Source organism: Centruroides sculpturatus, unplaced genomic scaffold (assembly GCF_000671375.1).
Source record: "Centruroides sculpturatus isolate CEXI.00-Female unplaced genomic scaffold, Cexi_2.0 scaffold755, whole genome shotgun sequence".
NCBI lineage: Eukaryota > Metazoa > Arthropoda > Arachnida > Scorpiones > Buthidae > Centruroides > Centruroides sculpturatus.
The window spans coordinates 86,038-110,194 of NW_019384882.1; the positions used below are offsets into that span (position 1 = coordinate 86,038).

The 24,157-nt window shown below is 36.4% G+C and overlaps 1 protein-coding gene across 1 annotated transcript in view; it reads right to left on the reverse strand.

Moving 5' to 3' along the window:
- The window catches only part of LOC111631041 (mucin-5AC-like), a 39,434-nt gene extending 31,201 nt beyond the window's left edge, over positions 1–8,233 (reverse strand). Inside the window, exons 1-2 of the mRNA XM_023375232.1 lie at positions 7,937–8,233; positions 3,463–3,550 (exon numbers count right to left, since the gene is read on the reverse strand). Coding sequence (XP_023231000.1) covers positions 3,463–3,532 — 70 coding nt within the window. The 5' untranslated portion in view covers positions 3,533–3,550; positions 7,937–8,233. The remainder of the gene's footprint in view (positions 1–3,462; positions 3,551–7,936) is intronic.
- Between the last annotated feature and the right edge of the window lie 15,924 nt (positions 8,234–24,157).

Below are 24,157 nucleotides of genomic sequence, written 5' to 3' on the forward strand. Positions count from 1 at the left end.
TACACTTTATTAACCCCCCCAAAAAAAGAAAAAAATCGAACCAAACTTTCTAGTTCTATCCACAAAAAAAAATTCAATTTTCGACCCTTCACAATCACTCTAAAGGGAGGAGATAACACGTAAAAAATATCATTTTTCGTCTTTCCAGCGAAATTTCATCACGTGTTCTGCTTTTCTTAGAAGGAGAGAGAGAAATATATATATATATATAATAAAATAATAATATAAAAAAAAAAGAACACTAAATTATCCTCTATCGATTTTGTTAAAGCTTTTAAAGAGATATTTATCGATGAGTCAGTAGCAAGATAATAACAGCAATATTGAATAATAATTGCATACACATCGACGAACACGTATCTTAACAAACGTTCAAGGCAATCGACGTTATGTGTGTGTGTGTGTGTGTGTTTTTTTTTTTATTCTGTCCAGCAGGAAAAATCTATGAAAACACCAAGAAAACTTCCGTAGCAATTACCTTTTGTATAGATTCTAAAAAAAGAACACACGAATTTTTAGAAATTGCGACACGACGGTACTTTAAATATTGATGTTAATCTGTACGAAGTGCATCCGTTTCCTTCCCCCCCCACACACACACACGAACTATTCGAGTTACTTTCACTCGATTCTGAAGGTATCGAGGATTGAATCTTACGTCTGGTTGTGGAGGATGGAAGAAGAAGAAGAAGAGGAGGAGGAGGAGGAGGAGGAGGAAAAGGATTCGCTTCGTGTCATCAATTTTTTAACACGGCATTCGGAAATATTATTATCTGATATAAGGAGAAAAGGGGGGTGGAGTATTTTCTGAAGGATTCGAAATGTAGATGCTCGAAAAAGTATGTTTTGAGAGGGGGAATTCTGGAAAGATACGATGTTTCGTGTGTTTAATTAAATAATTTAAAGAGAAAAAAAAAACAATTGAAGTAAAATGGTAAATTTGGAGAATGATTGAGAAGAAATTGCTGTTTGGATTGGTAAAAGTATTAAGAAACGCCACGTTTTTTTCTTATGAATTATCATTCCTAAAAATAGTAATAGGTATATATAAACTGTGAAAAAATTGAGGAAAACAGCGCATTTAAAATAATAGAGAAAGGGGGAAAAGAGATAAATTTATATACACACAAGGTTGTAAGAGAATTAGTGATGGAAATGTCCTTGTCCGGATGACGAAAACCCTTTTTTTTTGCAAATGATTCATCCAGGCGAAAAGGGGGAAAGCGAATTACTATTCTTAAAACATACTTTGCCTATAGAAACCGATATTTTCAAACGTTTCCACCCCCTCCCCCCCCGAGCGGTAATCGCATTCGGTCGAAACGTCACGCGTCACGTTTTTGTTACGAAGAAGATACAAAAAAAAAAAAAAATGGCTATCCTGTCGCGTAAATCGCGAAATATTTAATTATTTAAGAGCGTAGGAGAATGTCACTTCGTTATTTTATCCTTCTAAAGGATAACTTGTAACGTAACTAAACAAATATTGAAGGAGTCTCCATGTTACGTGCCCTTTTTGTATCCTTTAAATAAACCTTACGTTACGAGTCAGTTCTAGATAATTTGAATAATTTGCGTAGAAGTTCTAGATTCATTTGAATTATCCAGAAATTCTAGATAAGTTGAATTATCTATAACTATTAATATTTTAATTACGAACAGAATTCTCATTAGGCAATCTAAATAATTTTCCAAACAACTCGAGTGATCCGGAAAATTCTAGATAATTCGAATTATCCGGAATTCTAAAAAAGTTGATTTATCTAGAATATTTTTTGTGGGGGAGAGGGAAATCATCCCTTCTAATAAATCCGATTAAATAGAATTTTTGTAGATCCCACTTAACGTATAGAACTTCTAGACAATTCAATTTATCTAGAATTATGTAAATTTCTGACAGCAGCTTGGATTAAACGTAAGAAAGCTTCTAGAACGAATTTCTCTTGGATTATGTACTACAAGCAGCTTAAATTTGAAGGAATTTTCGATCATTTAAGGGGGATTTTTTTTTTTGAGATTTACAGCCAAGCCATTCTTTAATGACAGTTGCTAAAATAAACGATGGCAAAAATCGAAAGAAAGAAAAAAAAAACACAAAATCAAGACAAATAAAATCGCAGGAAACACGTCTAGCAAAATCTGCCAGATTAGAAGAATAATTAAGGTCCATTGTGCCCGGATGACTCCCCCTACGTAATTAATCACGTCCCCTAAACGGACCGGAAGTTTGGTACGCATGCGTACGTTTAGGTAGCCCTTCGGTGGTGACTAGCTAACCAGGTGTTACTTGGTGGAGTTATCACGATGAGTTTTGACGGGAGAATCATTGTGTAGCACTCACCTCTCGTCTACGTTCTTTATTGTATTCGGAACTGGGTCAAGGTTGTTTCTCACCTGGCTTTTCACCCTTCGTGTCACGATCTCGTCAAACAAATTATTTACCGAAAAACTCGGCAAAACGACTGATGATTAATGAGGGTGTTTCCTATGATGCTTGTGTGTTACGTTGTGTCTGCAGACTATTATACAACGGGTTATGGCTACTATTATTGAAAGAATTCTTTACTCGTTACGACTTTCTAGATGTTGTAAAGTCTTAAAAGTGAGGGATTTTTTTTTACCTCTATATGACACTATTTAGGGGTGTAACCATTTTACACTCTATACGTTTTTACGCTTTATTTATCGAAACTTTAGGTATTGGATCGTGTTCTAGACTCATACTTCTAGTACCATCCTCTAGTACTGTACTTTGTACAAGATCTATTCTTAGTACCATGCTCCTGTACATTATTCCAGAGCTATAATACCTAGTACCATAGAATTCTGCAAATTCTAGAGAAATTGGATTATCTAGAATTTCGAATAATGAACATACAGTTACGCCCGAAATGTTGTAACAACCGAGGTGTAATTTTTCTCAGATGTAAAGTTTTTAAAGTGTAGCAAGTGATTTTTCTCGAAACTTATTCGTTACGCCACTATCTTCTTCTAATTGTTTACATCATAAGAGGGAAAACTTCATTATAAACAGTATGTTACGTAAATGGAGTAAGGAAAACTACACTCTCTGGGAACTAACTTCAGTTTATTCATCTCTTCTCTGTAGTATATTACGATGTTACGTGTAAGAGACAATTGAAAAACTAATTTTTTTTTTTTTCACTGGTTCTAGCATTATACTAATGAAAAACACCTGTACAATTTCTACAGAACTCGAACCAGATTCGTATTTACAACATTAATTCCACTCCCGTAGACAATTATACACATCTCGTTACGTGGGAACATTCGGATCTGTTACGCTAACCGGAATTAATTCAAGAGAGTAATAACATACCCACGTCGAATCGGAGACGAAACGTGCTCTCGACGGTAACGATCCATTAAGGTTAAAGGAGTAACAATACACTAAACTTTTGTATACAATAATTACAGAAAGTTGTATATATACACACTCACCTGCATAAACACAATAAAAAAATGCTAGGAAGATCACCCCCGTTGCCGTCCATTTGAAGGCTTCACCCATAGTCTACGGTTACTGTACCTGTAATATACGAAAGGAGTGTCTTGTTACGAAGTATTCTTTAAAAAAAATAATAATAATAAAATAAAATGTCTTCGTGACAAATAATGGCATCACGGTTCACGACATTATTATCGTCCATCGAGATAAACAGGCGATCGACTCGACTACTACTCACTAATTACCCAATTTGTGGTGATATGATGCACCACTTGCACAGTTGTTACCATTGTAAATCCAGATGAGACGATAAAAAAGAAGAAGAGCATTTAAAAAAAAAAAAACAAAAAACACCTGGATTTAACGATGGAGAAAGTGTTCAAAAGTCGGTATTACGAGAAAGACATCGGCGCGGGTTAAAGGTCAGTATCGAGTGTCTGCCTAACCCATTCTGTAATCAGTAAGAAGCGGGCATTGCCTCTACGTCTGTAAGGGTCACTGCCATTATAGAAGGTCAGAGGATAATCCACCCACCTCTTGCAACCTACAATTCTTTCAGACGTTGGTGACCCTGAGTGAAGCGACACAAAAGCGTGATCTGTTTAATAAAGAATCTGCACCGAATCATGAAAGGAATGTTCGAGAGGGGGGGGACGAAAGTGAGGAAAGAACAACACACACAGAAAAAAAAGAAGGGTTTTGATACAAGGTAAACTCATCACTGCCACTGATAAAAAGGAAAAAAAAAAAACATCTAACATTTGCAATATACGTGTTTAGATACCTTCGTTACGCTGGTTGCTACATTATATTCGACTTGGCGCCATTACTACAATTCTTTTGTAACAAATGAAACTCGGTCTGGACATTTTTTTGTCAACGTTCCACCGGTAGTAATGACATCCGACTTCTTGCTCCCTCGGTTATTGTTCTGTACGGTGTCAAAGGACAGACAAACGTACAGGCCGCAGGAGTATCATTACAATGTTTGTTACCCAACGCTTCATCTAGGTGATAAATTAACGGAGGTATTAAAAAGATAAAAGTGGTTACGCATTTCCGCAAAACGTAGATTAGGGAGTGGACCATTAAAAGAGGGTTTCTTTAATGGTTACGATAGAATAAATGTGGATATTGATCCATCCCATCCTTTAATATACAACTATATCATTATTCAGATTAAGGTTTTAAAGGATACGTAATGTATATGGGGGGGATGTTACACTAGTATAATAGTGTATTGCAGGTTATTCGTGTGTGTGTGTGTGTGTGTGTAGGGTTTAAAGGGGTCAACATCTTTTAAAGTGTTGACAGATCCTTCCACCAGTTTCATTTTTATCCACTTTGAAAGTTGATGACGAAACTGGTTTGGGGCAAAGAAAGATAGGCACCTAACAGGGGTTATTTACCAGAGGGTGATCAATTGTTGATAAGGATCTAGAACATTTGTCGTTCACAAATTGTTATTGTAGTTGTGTAGAAATTTGAGCTTATGAGGGATGTAATAAAGACATTATCTAGAAAAATAAATGGATGTTATAAATGGAGGAAGTAGTAAATCTTATCCAACGTCAAATCCAGATTGATAACACAAGAAATAAATAAATAAATAAATAAAAAAGAAACACAAGAAGAAAAAAAGTAGTTTTCGATTCTTTACGCACCGCTTACTTAAAACTCCCCCCCTCATTAAAATTCTAAATGAGTTTGAATGTCATTGGCACATCGATGCTCACGTGTATCTCAGTTTTCGGGTCTTGGAGCTTTCGAGTCTGACCCCTCCCACGCCCCTTAATCACATGATTAGTGCAACGAACTTAAAACCCATCCCGGATTGGCGACTTTCACTACCGGAGCCCAAGGGTCTTTTACTATAGGGCGTGGGCAATTCCAGAAGGAAGTGTTGTTCTCTCCAAGGAACGAACGACACTCCCTCCCACCAAACCCTACCAAGTATTTAGTTATAAGGTTAGTGGAATAAGCCAGGGGAATTACAATTTAAATCGTCAGATTTGTTCGTATGCGATTTAAGGTGCGGAGAGGGGGGGGGAGGGAGATAAGGAGGAAAGAACCGAAGAGGGATGCTTACCGTTCTTTCGCGCAAATTGAAGGCCAAGTAGGAAATTAAGTTAGGGAAGGAAAAGTTGTTAGTGAATAGATAAATGCGACAGAAGTATTGCCGAAGGCATGCCAAAGACATGGCTTCCGCAGTTGTATAACAAGTGCGATGGCGTCTGTTAAATACTTCCTGAATAGTTAGACGGGGTGGAGGCTAATGCTGATTCAACACTCGAAACTGTCTTTAAAAAAATTAAAAATCACGCCCCTATTTTAATTACTCGAAAAGAAATTAATTAAATTCGAATCTAGTGTTTAAAAACTAGTTCCGAATATACAAATCAATCGATTTTTGTAGTGTCCAAACAGTTAAAAAAAAAACACACTAGTTGGCAGTTAAAAACAGTTCTTGGCTCAGAGATTCGATTCTTGAAACACCAAAGAACCAATTGTGACTCAAGAAACACAAGAAAATTGAATGTAACACAAGTCAATTACAACATAAATTTACAATTTGACGTAAAGAAATTAGTGACGTAGAACAGTTAAATTATTTTATACGTAAAGAGTTTTGTGACCCATTGCTGCTGCTGCTGCTGCTGCTGCTTCGCGTCCTAATTTCTTTTTCTTTTTATTAAATAAGCATATTTCTATTATTTTTCTATTGTTCTTTTACGTTGCCCCCTTTTAAAATTTCAGACGAAAATCTTGTTTACGTTGCGTCACGACTTTTTTAGATTCAACATTCCGAGAAATTTCAAAAAAAAAAAAAAATTACACGTTTATTTGTAATTTTTTTGTACTAAAATAAAATTATTTATTTATTTATTTATTTATTTACGAAACGTCTCCCCTTTCTCTTTCAATTTAGTAGTATTAGCAAAGACGGGGGGTTTTTTTAGGTGTTTTTTTTTTTTAGAACGTAAAGACCCCTCTCTATAGAGTAACTTTATCTAATTTGCAATTCAAAATATATTTTAAAATAAAGAAAAATAAGAGGGGGGGATCGAGAAAAATCCATCAACATTCCCAACGTGACACTACTTTCTTTCCCCCCCCTCCCCTGTTTGTGTGTGTGTGTTTCTTTGCAATCATTAGAAGTAAATTACATACGAAGAGGAAAGTCGAATGTTAGCAATTAAAGAGAAAAATACTACCGTAGTAATAACAGTAGTCCCCTTATTAATTTATACTTACTACCGTAATAATAAATTATAAAAATCGAAAGCCCCTACAGTAGGAAAAAAAAGAAAAGAAAAAAGAAACACCAGGCGCTCACCCCTAATAGTAGGAATGAAAATGGAAAGAATTTACATTCCCCTATCCCCCCTGAGGAAGTTAATACATTCCGTGCCGTATGTTTCCTCTTTAGAATCTTAATTTAGTAATGGTGAGGTGTATAGAGATAGAAGGGGGGTACCACAAATGGAGAAGATGAGTTGCGGCTCTCTCTCTCTCTCTCTCTCTCTCTATACAATCCTTCGTTTAATTGTTAACGAGTATAGCTTCTATCGTTTAATGGCGTGTTGTATGATGTAGACGATGGTTAGTATACGCTCTATCGGTAGCCCGAACACCCCAGGAATTGTGATACACCCATGGTGTGAAATATACGAAGGTTGCGTATATATAGTACAAGGACGTAGAAAGTCAGAGAATTTAGGTCGAAGTATGAAAGATTCTTAATCAATTATCTAATTTTTCTAGTGTTAAATTGAGGGGAAATTAATTTGTTGTGTACTTTAGATGCACTAAATAATTGATTTTTTTAGGGGTGCACCTCTGTAGTAGACAACAGTTTGGTACTGTACATCGGAGGATCCGGCAAAGAGGGATTAATTACTAAATCCCTATTGTTTTGTTGCTTTAATTAAACATAATTCGATTAGTTTTACACAAAAAAAAAAAAAACTACCATCCCAAATACCCATTAGAAACGTAGCGCCCATCCGAAGATCCTGAGCTCCAGACAATGGATCCATTGCAAAGAGTCTACTACCAAATTACAAAGAATACATTATTAAGAGCGGGATTAATACCAAATTACGAAGAAGAAAGACCCCTTACTAACAATGAGACCATTACGACGTGGAAGAGCCCGGTGCCAAAAACCGACGAAGGTACCCCCCCCCGGTACCGCATTGCAAATTGTTAAAAGATAAAGAAACTCACCTTTACCGTCCGTAATTCCTAGTTGGGAGCTTGGGAGTTAATGGGGGGAGCACCGGGAGCGGAGAACAGTGTTAATTAACGAACGTGCGGTGCCGTGAACGTGGCAAACCCGCCGAACACACCAGCGGAAAGCGAGAGTGAGTATCGGTCAGTGCACCGAAGCGTCACGACTGGAGAAGTGAAGGACGAGCGACGAACATCCTTCTAGCGGCGAAAGATAAGAGAAGAATGGCTTACCTGAGAGGTTGTCGTAGTCCCCAGTCTTCTTCGTCTGGTCTGTATGGATCAATGGAAGCAAAATACTATATATACGTGTATATATGTATACAGTATATATATATATATAGATATATACTGTGTCTATCGACAGAACTACCTGCTAAGGCCCGGTCCGTTATTTCCTAGCTATTTAAATAGCCCAAATCTTGCCCTAGGCAATTAAAGTGAAAGTAGCTTTACGATTGGTCGGTTGGGTTCGAGGTGGGGGGCAACCGTGCCTGGAAGAAGAAAAAAAAAAAAAGTGAGGTGAAGTAAGGTGAGGAAGGAGGAGGCATCCGTCGGAACAGCACGTGTAGAAATTGGAAGGGGGAGGACCGACCGGACCGACTTACAACGTTAGGAATGGCTGTTTTAACGTCTAACGCTCAACGTGGCCCGAGGGCTTCTGGGTGCTGCTTTACCCACCGCTTTTACCTGAATGCCGGGGGTGGGTCGGAAATCGGCGGTGGGGGACGCAAGATGGCGCTGTTGTCCTCTTTGTCGTCCGAGTCCCGCCGAGCCGGTCACGTGACCGGCTTAAACGTCCCATTGGCTACCTTTGTTTCCGCTCGGGGTAGAAGCTCGTCCCCGTTCTTCTTTTTTTTTTTACACCAACCTGTTGCAGAAATGTAGAAATTTCGATCTTTTTTTTTTTAATTTTTTTTTCCGTGAGAGAAAAACGATACGATTTTCCCCCTCTGTACAACTCCACCCTCCTCCCCCCCCCGCGATACGTGGACGTTGTAACGCGGGGCCTCGTCGCATAGCATTCTCACAACCTTGACCCCCCGGTATAGGAAATATTCCACCAAATCCTCTGGGAGAAAAGCTCTTAGTAAATACGTTTCGACGTTTTGACGTCACACGTGACAAATTCGATTTACGTGACGATAATCGCTCGGGTTTTTTTTCCTTCCCCCCTTGCAAAAGATTAGAAGAAAATGCTCTCTAATCCCCGATATTACGTTACTTACGTCTTCTAAAACGCGCATATTCCATTCCTCCTCCTCCTCCTCCCCATCCCCCTTTTTGTATGCGGGATATAACGTTATGTCAGGCCAGGTCGGTTCATACATCCCTTCACTTTAGTAAGGTAACATCAGTCAATGATTATTGGTAGCGTAACCTTGAACTCTGTCGTTATTAAGAGAATTCTCTCTCTTCTCTCTCTCTCTCTCTCTCTCCCCATTGAAACAATAGAGTAACGGTGGTTATGCTTGAGCGACTCATCTACTACCTTTCAGTATATTGTTATAGAATGTTACGATTCACAGTTTCCTTCCATACAACAACATAAATAGCGTTACGATTTATATATATATATAAATCGCATTGTTTGCGTTACTCCTGTATTAAATGACCTTCTTTATCGCCTTCTAAATGCTTTAAATACTTAAAAATTTCTCCTTATTTTGGTGTTACGTTTTATAATTAATTAACAGTAACGTTACGTAGGGGGGGTTTAGATAATCACGTGATATGACCGAGAGAGGAATATTCAAAGATTAGAGCGTAGTGAGAACAGGATGTTCGAACTCGGAGCATTGACAGTAGCACAATGCTATTGTATTTTAAACACTAGAACCTCGTGGTACAAGTGTATTCGAGTATCGTGACAGTAGAATATTCTAACCTGAGAAGAATATTTCTGGTTACGAAGATATTCTAATAGCCACGTTGCATTCAGGATAACACAAGATTCGAACACAAACAGGGGTGGAGAGGGGCATTAAATACGAGAGGAGGGGGGGGAAAGATAAGCGAAGGAAGAGGAAAATGAACTCGAGAGAGGAATGCGGCTTAATTCCTATAATCTACGCGCGAAATTAATTAATTAATGGCATTATGAGAGGATTTCTGATGACGGGGTATGAAAAGATACTCAAAAGATAAAAGCAGAACTGGCTTTAAATCCCCCCTGTTTATAAAAGGCAAAACGATAACAATTGCTAGAGAGCAATTTGCGTTTAATGAACTTGAGTTTATTAACACCCAGAATAGAGAAGAGGGTCCATTTTGAATTTCTCACCTTATATCCAACATTTGAGGCCATTGTCCTAAAGAAAGACGAGTCACTTTGCTTTTTTTTGTGCTTTTTTTTGTATTAATGCAACACACTTCTTCCGGTTGTACAGAGTTAAGTGGAAAAGAGAGAGAGAGAGAGAGAGAGAGCTAAAGAGATAAAAAACACAAGAAAGAAGAATTTAATTAAAGTTAGAGAGAGCGAATACAATAGTCACTTGAGTTAACCTCTCACCTGGGATGTCAAACAACACGTCAGCTTTTTCAACTCGATCATAACATTGTACCTAATGGAACCTCTTTATGTTATAGGTGAGTGGTTCATTCTTATCTAATTCCCTTGTTGTTCTTTTATTATTATTATTTTTCTTTTTTTTTTTCTATACACCATCCGCAATGAGATCTTCCATTTTCCTATTGGTTTAACACCAATTAAAATGTAATTCGGATAAACCTCGAGGTGGGGATGTCGACTAATTTGAATAATGGATCAATAGCATCCATCTGTTCGTACAGAAGTCAATTTGTTAACGTTTCGGGAGCCATTTTGAAGCCACGATTTTTCCTCATCTAAATCCATTAATTGAAGAAGGATGAGGATGCTGGATGATGAGAAATTGAAATTATTGCAGTGTTTAAACATCGATAGGACAATTTATCGAGATGTGAAGATTCTTGGATATACAGTTTCCTCTTAAATCAATAATGTGCAAGATGGAGAGAGAGAGAGGGAGGGAGAGGGAAGAGATCTGTAAAGTGATTGACGGATCGCTGCTTGCTATCGGATGGATGCTTTTATATATTTTCCCTCTCGATGCCATCTTAATGGAGCACGCATCGATCGACAAATTTCGAAATTTAACATCAAACTTAATGATTTATTGCCTAAAAATATAACTAGAAACATTCCCCCCTTGTCGAATTAATGGTTGAATCTCTCGTATCTTTTACAGATTCATCATCGAATTTCTAAGCAGTAGATACTGAGATTTCCGCTCTCTGAACACTAATTAATGTAGGTCATTTTGTATAATGACTATATATCTTGAGTCACACACACTGACCATTGGTGATGGTTCCTCTACGGATGTGGTAGCAGATGAGGATGATGGTGATTCATCCACATCGTTTGTTTATTCGAGCAGCGGGCTGTTTATTGTACTGACCAATCTTCCATGTTCTGTTGTCATAGTAACAGTTACCCGGGATACGATGATTCACCCTCCCCGGGAGATGGAAGAGCGGGATAAGCATTACAAGTTGACTCAGCCACTGCCACGAGACTCCCACGCAAAGTGGACTACCTGCATTTTGTTCTCGTTTTCCATCATTATGCGCTTCATTAGTCGAAACTACGAATTTAGTTTCGTGTTTGATTTAATATCGGGGGTGGGGGGGAGAGTTAAAAGTTATGAATAACACCGTTTTGTATAATCGCTCTCTTTCTCTCTCTCTCGTTCCCCCTCTCTCAAAAGTGAAGTAGAGCGTGAGCCGTTCTAGAAAGAAGAGAGAGAAAAAAAAACACACACACAAAATAGCTCGGAATTTTCTAAAATTGCTTAAGTTTCTCGTTACAGATACCAGATTTGTAACTATTAATCGATTATTTTTCGATATCGATTATCGATAGAAGGCGATAATGTGATTGAACAGGTGTTACGCGCGATACAATTTCTCCTCTGTACGGTGCAATATGCTTATTGATGAAGCTGTGGGATGAGATCCTGTCCACACACACACACACACACACACACCCCAGCTTCCATCTGACGTGGATTATAGAATGGCTTAGTCTCGCATCTATCACGAAATGACGTCATTGATTGATTCGAGAAAAACTGTCACGTCCTATACAGGGGGTTTAGTTATATATTTTGACACCAGAACACGTTAGAATCCTTAATGAAGAGCATCACATTCTTGTGTCCTTCCCTCCGTTAAATTTGCCATCAGAAAACACGAGAAAAACTGTTTTAAAAAGGGATTTTTATACACACACAACGTTCACGAATCCTACTCCTCCTCCCCCCACTCTCTACAATTAATTTCGATACGGGATGCCATCCTCGAGTTCTTCCGTACCAAATCTACAGTGTTTTAGAAGTGGTCCCCGAAATAGAGGGTTATAACGGGGGGGTGGGAGTGTGAAAAAAAAAAGAAAATGACCATTCGATGGTATTTATTGTATACGTTGTTTTCCCAAATGGAAAAAGTGAATACGACCTTGACTTGGTCGAAGGAACAATGCGGTAATACCGATCCACCCCGGGGCATGCAATGTTGCTCGTATCACGTCTGGCAGCTGAGAATCCACGAGGAAACAGGTCTTTCTCTTTGGGACATCACGTGATCCGAACAGATTGGCGCCAACGACAATGTAGGTGTGAAAGTTCGTTAATGATGGTGTAATGACGTTTTCGCTGACATTTGTCCACGAGATAAAACACAGCAAACCATTGATAAGGATGCGGTAAGAGAGGGGGGGATGCTTTCACGATAAGTACGACAAACATTAATTTAACAAGTACTCTACTAGTTTTAATCTTTACGAGTTTATTAGCATCTATGGGCAAATCCTCGCGCGTGTTTCGAGGGGGAGGGTGGCTTTTTTGTTTTCGTTTTTTTTTTTACACAATTACAGAAATTTCTACCATTTGGAGAATGGTAGAAATGAGAAAATCCTTTAGAAATCTCAGAGGAGACAACGCGAAGAAAACAACTCCCCCTCACCAAACAGTAGGTACGTGTGGTGCATTGTAAGAGGCAACTATTTGATACCAAATCATTGGCAAGGGATTAGAAGAGCAAACGATTTCATTTATCAACTGTTAAACGCATCCCATCCCACGAGAAAGAACTCTTTTGACTCTCTCGAACTGTACGAGGAGACAATTTCATTATGGAAAGAGGAATCTCCCAATTTCCTTTACGAAACCAACGACATGTCCCGGGGCACGTTGCACGTTGTACCAGACGTGATGACCGAGGAGCAAAATTTTATGTGTTTCATAGACAACCCTGTGGGCGGTCTACAAGTATACATACTTGTAGCTTTACCTCAGCCGATCGCTTTGGGGGTGAGGAGGAGGTAAGGTATGGGAGAAGAGCCACCCCGCTGCACAATGATTGATGACGATGCGAGTAGCGGCAGTAAGGTTACCAAGGCAACAGACATTCCCCCATCTCGTAGTAGAAAATGTAATTATGTGACGTCATGGATGAGTATATAGTGAGAGAAAGAGAAGCGTTGTTAGAGAGTTTTCTCTCAACTTGCTCAAACTTTACAACACCGCAGACACACAATAAGGTTTTTAGAGCGTAAGAAAAATAGAATAAAAAGAAAGAAAATCGATTTGTAGTGTTTGTTGCGCTCGAACAATCTAACAATTGCCAAAAAAAGGGGGGGAAGAAAGAGGAAAGAAACAATCTTACGAAGAAAAACACTAGAGAGATGCTAAAGGAGACATCATCTCGTCTTTCTAGATAATGACTCATACAAGATTACATTCACATCCCTTTTCCATGGTGGATAAATCACTCCTCCTGCTCCGAATTCATCCTAAAGATTAGTTCCCTCATCTCTAAGATGGATACAATTCTGTAAAATTATCAATAATATAATAATAGTGGAATTTTTAGTAGTGTTGCAAATGTCGAGTTTCCCACAGGAGGGGGACGAACACACACACACACACACACACGTTCGATACATACCCCAAGCAAATATCCGAAATACAAAAGGGGGGGGACCAAATGACATTTTGTGATTTGATGGCACGACATTTGTCATCATAGACGTGTACGTTGGTCGATATTAGATTAAGGGAGAGACAAATGGAGGAAGCGCGTAATTTGATTAAAAGACTAAGAGAAGAGAGAGAGAGGAAGGGGGGTGGACCAATGCGCTTAAACGAAAATTACACCAGGAGCATTAAGAAGTCATCAGAGAGTGATCTAGCTGCACGGTATTAACTATAAGGCACCGGTCTTTTGCTATCCGGTGTAATTAGTATCCTTACTTTAATAGTGAGAGTCGTTTGGAGGGGGGGGGAGTGGAGGAAAATATCTTTACCAATCCGGTTTTTAACTTTGGAAAATTTCGATGTAAAGGCTACTTGAAAAATGCCTCTTCCAAACAACAACCTTCTTGGGAAAAAGCCGAGTGGAACCACATCATTCTATCTGATGTGGTGGACCACGTGATATCATGGTGATGACCTTGTTTTAGCCTCGGGCAGGACTAGAAATGGTTCTTGGATGCACTATTCTTTCTCGGTTTTGTGTTCACAGATAGGGACATTGACTGCGCGCAAGTATCTAAGAAGTCGTACACAACATGACGAAAAATACTTTTTTTTTTTTTCTTTTTTCTTTCTTTTTTTAATGTTTCTTCTTCTTCTTCTTCTTCTTCTTCTTCCTTTCTTTCTTTTTTTTCCCACTTTATCACATTTCGTGTTCGAAATTTTTAATTTATTTATTTTTATTCGCGCACGACACCAGAATTAACGAAGCGTATTTAATTTAAGAGAGTTTTTTTTACATTATTTTCTAAGCAATTATTATATTTTATAACACCAAAACCCACTAAAACTTGAGGATTTTTAGCGTGTTTGGCCTTAGAACCCCTCAAAACTTGTGGATTTTTAGCATGTTACTCCCGAAAACTATGTGATTTCTAACGTGTTACACCTAAAAACAATGTGATTTTTAGCGTTTTACTCCCGAAAACTATGAAATTTTCAGTGTTTATCCCCCGAATCCCTAAAAACTATAAGATTTTTATTGTGTTATCACGAAAATCATGTGATTTTAAGTAATTACCACGTAATTATGAGATATTTTTTTTTTTATGATTTTCACACGATCCCAGTAGAACGGGATGAGTTATTAATTTCTATGACACCACGAAGAAATAGTGTTTCGAGTGAAAACGAAGGACCCCCAAAATCGATAGAAAGACGGAGTGGACAAAGCTGACCACCACTCTAGACACCATCTGGCATAGGGCTAGAGAGCGAGAGAACAAAGGAAACGGAATTAATCACACACGTGGACATTCGTCATATTAGACACACGACGTTCCATTGTTTACACACCGCTCACACCTCCGAGAAACGGACATTTTATAGTTTAGAAAGGTAGAAAAACTAGAAACTGTTTGTTAAATTAGCCCGAAGGCGAGAGAGGGGTCAAAGTCACAAAGCTCACGGTCAGCTTTCCATTAGGACGACCTTGCAAGGATGTAAGCTCGATCCTCGTCCAACAATGGATCGTGTTTATAGTCACGTGAGAGCCTCTAAAAGATTCTTTAGCGAGTAACGAAAGCGTAGGCGGCCTAAGTCTATACTCTTTGGCGCCAACTTTCCTGTCTTTTGGGGGTGAGGAAGACGACAAAAAAAGGAGAAAAACATTCCTGAATTGTTTTCTGGAAAACTTAAATGTTAACTTTCAGAAAAGAATTAAAAAATAAAAAAGAAAAAGAAACACACAGAACGAGTTGTGTGTGATAACAGCATCCTTCTAGGAAACGTCACTACTTTATAGTCGAGTTACGCGTAAATTTAATTACAAAGTTACGTTCGTTACGTTTCTTTTCAAGTAGAAACGTTTGAAGTTTAAAGCAAAACTTAGAAATTTGCATATAAATAAACAATACTAAACACTCGATTTCTTGATTAACTCCTTCTCCCTCCTCCCCCTTTGATGAATTTTCACGTCATCTGTTGTCGGGACGGTGACGTGTAGAGTATATAAGACCCGTGTTTATGACCTAATTATTTATTTTTCCTATTAAAAAGAAAAGTCACGAAGAGAGAGAGAGAGAGAGAGAGAGGAGAGTTTTAAAACGATACAGCACGTATTTTTCGGTGTATATTGAGAGGGTAAAATACGCTGACGGGACATATTTTGTATTAGATAGTGGGGTAGAATATTTTCTACCAAAAAAACAATGAAGTAACTTACGTTAGAGAGGGTAGAGTTTACATCAAAAACTACGAAGAAAGGATAAGATACCCGACAGGAACAGTTTCCATTAAGAAACCATAGAGAGAAGGGGAGACTTTCTATCACAAATCATGGAGGGGGTAACAATTCAACAGGACATATTTTCTATTATAAAAAAGGGACACAAAGATAGAACATATTTTTCATTGAGATCATAGCAATTATAACAAGAAAGAGTAACGTTTTCGTATGGGGGGTTATAACGACTCTAACAGGACGTACAGTAAATTCTGTATAAAAGTGGGGGGAGGGCAAAATACACTAACGAGACGTAGGAAGTAGGGAGGGGGGCAGAAGAAGAAGAAGAAGAAGAAGACGTTATCAGAATACAATTTCCATCACAAAACCACGAAGAAGCGGGGTTAAGACACGCGAAGAAGACGAAACGAAAACGATAATTAACCTAAAAAAAATAAATACAGATTCTTTTAATGTTAATCACACAGTGGCACACAATTTGCAAGTCATTTAAACGAGGTATCATCACAGTACAATAATAAAATAGTATTGTTCGACTTTCATTTAACCCGATTTCTACTACACGAATAGCCAATTAAAGATCGAGTTGTGGGTCGGCGTACGGAACAAAAGGTAGTGTACGTCACACGGTACGTTCCATCCGCTTTTCAAGGACCTAGTTATGCGCATGTCTAGACGATATCCCATGAGTGACACATACTGTCTGTCGACCTATCATTATCAGGACATTGACGCGCGCGAGCTCACAACGTGCATCCGAATGATTGGATATGGCAGATGTATTTGGCAGGAGTATTACTAAAATAACACCGACCACTATGATTGCCAGAGACACTACTACTTATCCATACTACTTTTTATGTACTGATGTATTAAATCTGATATTACCCATTTGAAAGTAGCTGTTGATGGACGTCGTGATGAATTATTGCTTCTTCTTCTTCTTCTTTTTTCACTTATTTATTCTCTCCCCCTTCTTCTTCTTCTTCTTCTTTTTCCCCGGGGGTGTTGTTTTCTTCCTTTCGATACGAGGTAGATTTAATTAAGTGGATTTGCTCGTTTAATACTGTCGCTAGAAATGTATACCTAAAAAAAGATTAATCAATAGAGACAAACGTTGAAAGAGAGAGAGAGGAAAAAAGAGAGGGATGCAGGAAGAGCAAACGTGATGCTTACTCCAAAGATTTACACAGTGGTGTGTTCTGACTCTATCAGATTTTTTTCTGTGATTTACTATAAAAGTAAATAGTGGTTTGAGTTAATAATTTGTACTGTTGTTATATCCTATTAATGTATACGCTTAGTGACCCCATTATAGTATGCATAACTCCATTACAGTATGCACAATAAATACCATTAATTATGTACAGAAGACCCTATTAAAATATAGGAAAAATATGATCTAGCGAAGAATGCACACTATATACTATAGTCGACCCCCTTATAACACTGTTGATTTTGTCCGTTTTATATGAATTCCATGTTGTACGAGTCACTTAGATTTTACAAATACGTGTGCCGGGCTGTGAACGGCTCACGTATTTGTAAAATCTAAGTGACTCGTACAACATGGAATTCATATAAAACGGACAAAATCAACAGTGTTATAAGGGGGTCGACTATAGTATATAGTGTGCATTCTTCGCTAGATCATATTTTTCCTATATTTTAATAGGGTCTTCTGTACATAATTAATGGTATTTATTGTGCATACTGTAATGGAGTTATGCATACTATAATGGGGTCACTAAGCGTATATTAATAGGATATAACAACAGTACAAATTATTAACTCAAACCACTATTTACTTTTATAGTAAATCACAGAAAAAAATCTGATAGAGTCAGAACACACCACNCCCTTATTTTTTTAATCTAGGTTACGTGACACCTACTCTCCCCCTCTACAAATTTAATATAAACCCTAGAAAGTTTAGATAATGCAGGATCTGGAAGAGAACCTTTCTGAAGAGCATGAAGCTCTCTCTCCCTCTTCCTCAGATTGCGATACTTCTTTTTTTTTTCCAATAAAGACGGCAGTAATTTCGTGAAGTGTATCTATCTATAGGTTAGAGGAAACAGGTTTTGAGACGTTGGACCACCCACCTCTACTACTCCCCTACTAGCGGGTCATACCATAGTAAATTTGTTGAAATAATAAAAGCTTCGAATTAATGCTGATAGAAATCTCTCTCTCTTTCTGTTGATTTTGACCTTCTGTCATGAAATTCGACCCTTTATTACATCCCCATTGTTCCAGAATAGGCCCGGTAGGTAGAGAAGTAAATAGTAAATGGGTAGAGGGTATACTAAGGGTACTCATTTCTTCCCCCGCTGATTCTGTCAATCACAAGTGGAATTGTTTTCAATTTCTTGAGTAAATTGCATGGGGTGGAAACAAGCTGCTGCTGAGGTGTTATATTGAAAAAAATAATAATAAATTCAAATTTCTACACCTTTCAAATCGAAAATATCAAATTCTGTGCCATAATTTAAGCCAAAAAAATCCGTTTAATTACTGATTTTTTAAGGTAATTTCTTAGCTCTTCTAGTCTTCTTGATTTCCACCCCTTAAAAAAAGCACAAAAGTATCAGTTTCTACTGTAAATTAAGCTTAAAAAATCAATTTAACTACCGATTTTTTAGATAAATTTCCACATTTCTTTAACGTAACACCGTCTTTCACACCAGAATTGATGGAGTTTTCCATTAGAAACCATGCAATTTAGATCGAATTTTATAGAGATAATAAACGAGACCAGTTTATCAAGTTATAAAATGAGAAAGATTTGTTATTTTAGAAGTAAACAAAAGATAATATTCTTCTTCTTCTTCTTCTTCTTCTTCTTCCCCCTCTTTCAACGTTTATAAAGAAGAATAAATAAATAAATAAGAAAAGGAACGAGGGCAACAAGTGTTGACACTCTCTTTCACTAAGATTGAACGTTGCTTTGAACTTAGTTGAACTTTAGCAACCTTTAGCTTCGTCTCATGAATTTATTATGTAAATTTTTTTTTACATTTGAACAAGTTAATTGATTATTTTTTCCTTTCATCTTTTCATCTTTTTTTTTCCTCTTTTAATAAAATTAATTCGTACAAATTTGTCATTTTTTAATGCCTTTCATTATGTTAAAATATCTCTCTCTATTTTTTTTTAAATTCTTCTTGGAATTAAAATGTATTCACTTTTTTTTCTTAAAGTCTTATTTTACGAATGCTTTTAATTTTAAATGAAGCTTTATTTAATAAATTCTTATGTGTTTTATTTGATAATGTCTGTTTATTATGTCTGATACACCCCCACAGATTTCTACGTGTTTCATACAATGTAATTTCCAAATTTCCATATAGTTCATGTCGACCCCCCTATAACACCATTGATAATTCCGTTTTATATGAATTCCATGTTGTACGAGTCACTTAGATTTTACAAATACCTGAGGCGTTCACAGCCAGGCACACGTATTTGTAAAATCTAAGTGACTTGTACAACATGGAATTCATATAAAACGGAATTATCAATGGTGTTATAGGGGGGTCGACATGAACTATATGGAAATTTGGAAATTACATTGTATGAAACACGTAGAAATCTGTGGGGGTGTATCAGACATAATAAACAGACATTATCAAATAAAACACATAAGAATTTATTAAATAAAGCTTCATTTAAAATTAAAAGCATTCGTAAAATAAGACTTTAAGAAAAAAAAGTGAATACATTTTAATTCCAAGAAGAATTTAAAAAAAAATAGAGAGAGATATTTTAACATAATGAAAGGCATTAAAAAATGACAAATTTGTACGAATTAATTTTATTAAAAGAGGAAAAAAAAAGATGAAAAGATGAAAGGAAAAAATAATCAATTAACTTGTTCAAATGTAAAAAAAAATTTACATAATAAATTCATGAGACGAAGCTAAAGGTTGCCAAAGTTCAACTAAGTTCAAAGCAACGTTCAATCTTAGTGAAAGAGAGTGTCAACACTTGTTGCCCTCGTTCCTTTTCTTATTTATTTATTTATTCTTCTTTATAAACGTTGAAAGAGGGGGAAGAAGAAGAAGAAGAAGAAGAAGAAGAAGAATATTATCTTTTGTTTACTTCTAAAATAACAAATCTTTCTCATTTTATAACTTGATAAACTGGTCTCGTTTATTATCTCTATAAAATTCGATCTAAATTGCATGGTTTCTAATGGAAAACTCCATCAATTCTGGTGTGAAAGACGGTGTTACGTTAAAGAAATGTGGAAATTTATCTAAAAAATCGGTAGTTAAATTGATTTTTTAAGCTTAATTTACAGTAGAAACTGATACTTTTGTGCTTTTTTTAAGGGGTGGAAATCAAGAAGACTAGAAGAGCTAAGAAATTACCTTAAAAAATCAGTAATTAAACGGATTTTTTTGGCTTAAATTATGGCACAGAATTTGATATTTTCGATTTGAAAGGTGTAGAAATTTGAATTTATTATTATTTTTTTCAATATAACACCTCAGCAGCAGCTTGTTTCCACCCCATGCAATTTACTCAAGAAATTGAAAACAATTCCACTTGTGATTGACAGAATCAGCGGGGGAAGAAATGAGTACCCTTAGTATACCCTCTACCCATTTACTATTTACTTCTCTACCTACCGGGCCTATTCTGGAACAATGGGGATGTAATAAAGGGTCGAATTTCATGACAGAAGGTCAAAATCAACAGAAAGAGAGAGAGATTTCTATCAGCATTAATTCGAAGCTTTTATTATTTCAACAAATTTACTATGGTATGACCCGCTAGTAGGGGAGTAGTAGAGGTGGGTGGTCCAACGTCTCAAAACCTGTTTCCTCTAACCTATAGATAGATACACTTCACGAAATTACTGCCGTCTTTATTGGAAAAAAAAAAAAGAAGTATCGCAATCTGAGGAAGAGGGAGAGAGAGCTTCATGCTCTTCAGAAAGGTTCTCTTCCAGATCCTGCATTATCTAAACTTTCTAGGGTTTATATTAAATTTGTAGAGGGGGAGAGTAGGTGTCACGTAACCTAGATTAAAAAAAATAAGGGTCAGGTGACGATTTAAAACAATATTTTGCGTTGTATGAATTAATATAGAGGTGTGCAATTTCACCAAAGTTCAAATTAAAGTTCTATTCTATTTAATTAATACGAAATTTTAAACAATTGAAGATGTAAGAATTCAATAAAAATGAGTGTAGATAAATCATTTCTTCTGTTCGAAGGTTACTACTCTTCCCCCTCGTAAAAAGGTAAAATTATACGAAATTTCAGTAGCGTGATGTTAAAATAAAGAGGAAATACTACAACATCCTAAGAAGATAAAGAGTGGGGTTCAAACACGAAATTCTTCTATATTTTTCCTGTCAAAATGTCGAGTGCCTTGGCCTGTTTCATCACCTACCGCATCATCCGTCCATTAACAAACATTGGATAATCCAAGGATATCAAACGGAGGTAGCAAAAGAGAAAAATGTATATAATCTATGGAACAATTGTAAGAAAGAAATAAGAAGAAAACAATAATAATATAAGAAAAAAATAATAATAACAAGGAAAAGAATCTTTTCAATAACAGGAAATGCTTAATTTACATCCTATTATACATCCAAAAATACGGATATTTTACTACACACGCGACAAATTAACGCCTACAACGAAGGAAATTCTTCGATTAACAATGGATAATGTCCTTGCACTTGTGGGATGTTCCTTTGGTTGTAGCCACCCATACTACTTTCTCTGATTTACTTTCCCCCTATTATCTTAAGTATCCTTTATATACAGATGACTCACTTTGTTCCTGACACAAGCATTCACCTTCTAAAAACACTAGTAAGCGGGGGGGGAGAGAGAGAGAAAGAGAGAGAGAGAGAGAGATTTTAATTCTTCCACCATTGACATTTTGTTAACACACTCATGTGCCTAGATTTAGTTAGAATACTTTTCCTTGTTTAGTGTTTTGGAAAGTTTGTTTGACTTGTCATGTGTTGTTATCTTTATTTCCTTCGGTAAACAATCGAAAAAGGCGTTGAACTTTACGTATATAACTCTTCTGCATCCCTACTGATGAGGATGTATCAATAAACTTTGAACTCTGACCCCTGTAGGGATGAGAGTGAGATTAGTCGTTAGGGAAATTTCCCATGAATTTTAACTTAATTCGAAGATATTTTTTTTGTGGTTCCTTGCCGAATCTGCATTGCTAAATATGGTAAAATTGTTCGCGTTGAAGAATAAACGTGTACGAAATCGTAAAATGCTATGAATTAATATTCATTTGAGGGAAATTACCCTCCCAAAGGGGATTTCCCTAAAGTAAGTATGCTTAGTCATTTTCTTTCGAGGGGGAAAATTCTCTCGAGAAGAAATGAACTCTTAAGTAAAATCATGATTTTCCTCGAAGTGAATTTTTAATTCTTCTCCTATCGTTACAGAATTAAAAAAATAAAAGGGAAGAATTAAAGTCACATTAGGGAAAAATCCTTTCCCCGAAAGTTATTCTCCCCGATATTCTCGTTGACTCTAATTTACTCTAAACGATATTTAATCTTCCTTTTCTCGAAAACTTTCAGCATTAACTTCTAGGGAAAAATCCCTCAAGGTCAATAATATTACAGGAAAAATCCCTATTTTATATTGATTTTGAAAGTTTTTTCCCTGATAACTTACATTATATTTTCCGAAAGATCTACACTGATTTTCCCTAGAGATTTATGATATTTATAGACCTCGAGGGAGAGAAAAAAAATATCCCTCTCCGGAGAGAGAGAAAGGGGGAAATTTCCCTAAATCTCTTTAAATCTTTACAGAGCGCAAAGATAATGAGTTATACCTTATAAAATCGATTAGTTTGATTAATTAAAGAGTAGCGACTTACAAACAAGCGTTGAAGAGAGTTAATAACTGACACTAGATGTATCCAGGTACGATATCTATTAAGATACACGAGGGAGAAAGTGGAGAGTGTAATTTTGGCTTATCCTGAAATCTTTAAAGATAATATTAATGGATAAGAGTAATAAAAACCGGCTATATAATTAAATCGATGCGGTTTATCGGTTCTTAACAAGTGCAGAGCGATGCACAGCAGTTACCAGGATGACATCATTGTTCATTGTGTATAGCTTAACATCAGCTTAAACTCGCAGGATAAAGGGACAATGAAGCAGTATCTGGATGAATCACAACCTATCTGCAACGTGCGGTTACAAATAATTTCCCTGACATGTCAAGTTCATCTAGTAAAGATATAACACTATCTTCTTTTTTGGGGGTGGATTTTTATCTCGTTCTATTCCCCCTTCCCTCTTCTATAGTATTTGTTTCTATAGTTTTAAGTGGAGCATACAATATAATATAGAAGCTGCCATAAAGATTTTATGTGCCATCTTAATGGTCCTTTGCTTTAAGATCTCGTAAGAGGAGGCAAGAAAAAAAAAAGAAGAAGAAGAAGAAGGGAAAAGGAACCTTTATAAAACATGGAACAATCTAAAAAATAATCCTGATGTAAGGTCTTTGTAATCGTAAATTTATCTTAATACTGATTTACTTGAAAAGGAAAATAATTTATGATTGAATAGGGAGCAATATGAGTTCTAAATCAGGATTAATTATAAATCATTTATTATTATTTTTTTTTGAAATTTAATATTATATATTACGGACTGACACAAAAGTCGGTTAACCAATATAAAAAAAAAACTATTCGTCCTAAAAATACTCGCTGTTCTAAATTCACTTTACTCTTTCTATTGGCAAGTAAAACTGAAAAAAAAACCACCACACAAATACCGGTTAACTGACTTTTGGGCCACCCTATTTTAAGGAAAAAAAATGTTAATTTGTAGAGGAATAATAATTTTTTTAAGGCATAACAAACGAATGCCTTACATACACACTTGGGGATCTTTAGGGATTTTATTACATGGTCTCTAAGGCATTCAAGTACTAAGTTAGTTAAAAAAAAAAAAAAAAAAACTACTAAAATTAGTAGGAAATACTTATTAGAAATGTATACAAAAATAATAGATATTAAAATATTCAAATGCGATAGATAAAAACCTCAAATTAAGACAATAAATCAATATATTAATATATCAAAACTACACACAGTCAGGAGGGAGGAAGAAGAGGTATTGCGGGAAAGCCGCAACAAAGCCACTAAATAATGATACACGAATTTTGTCAC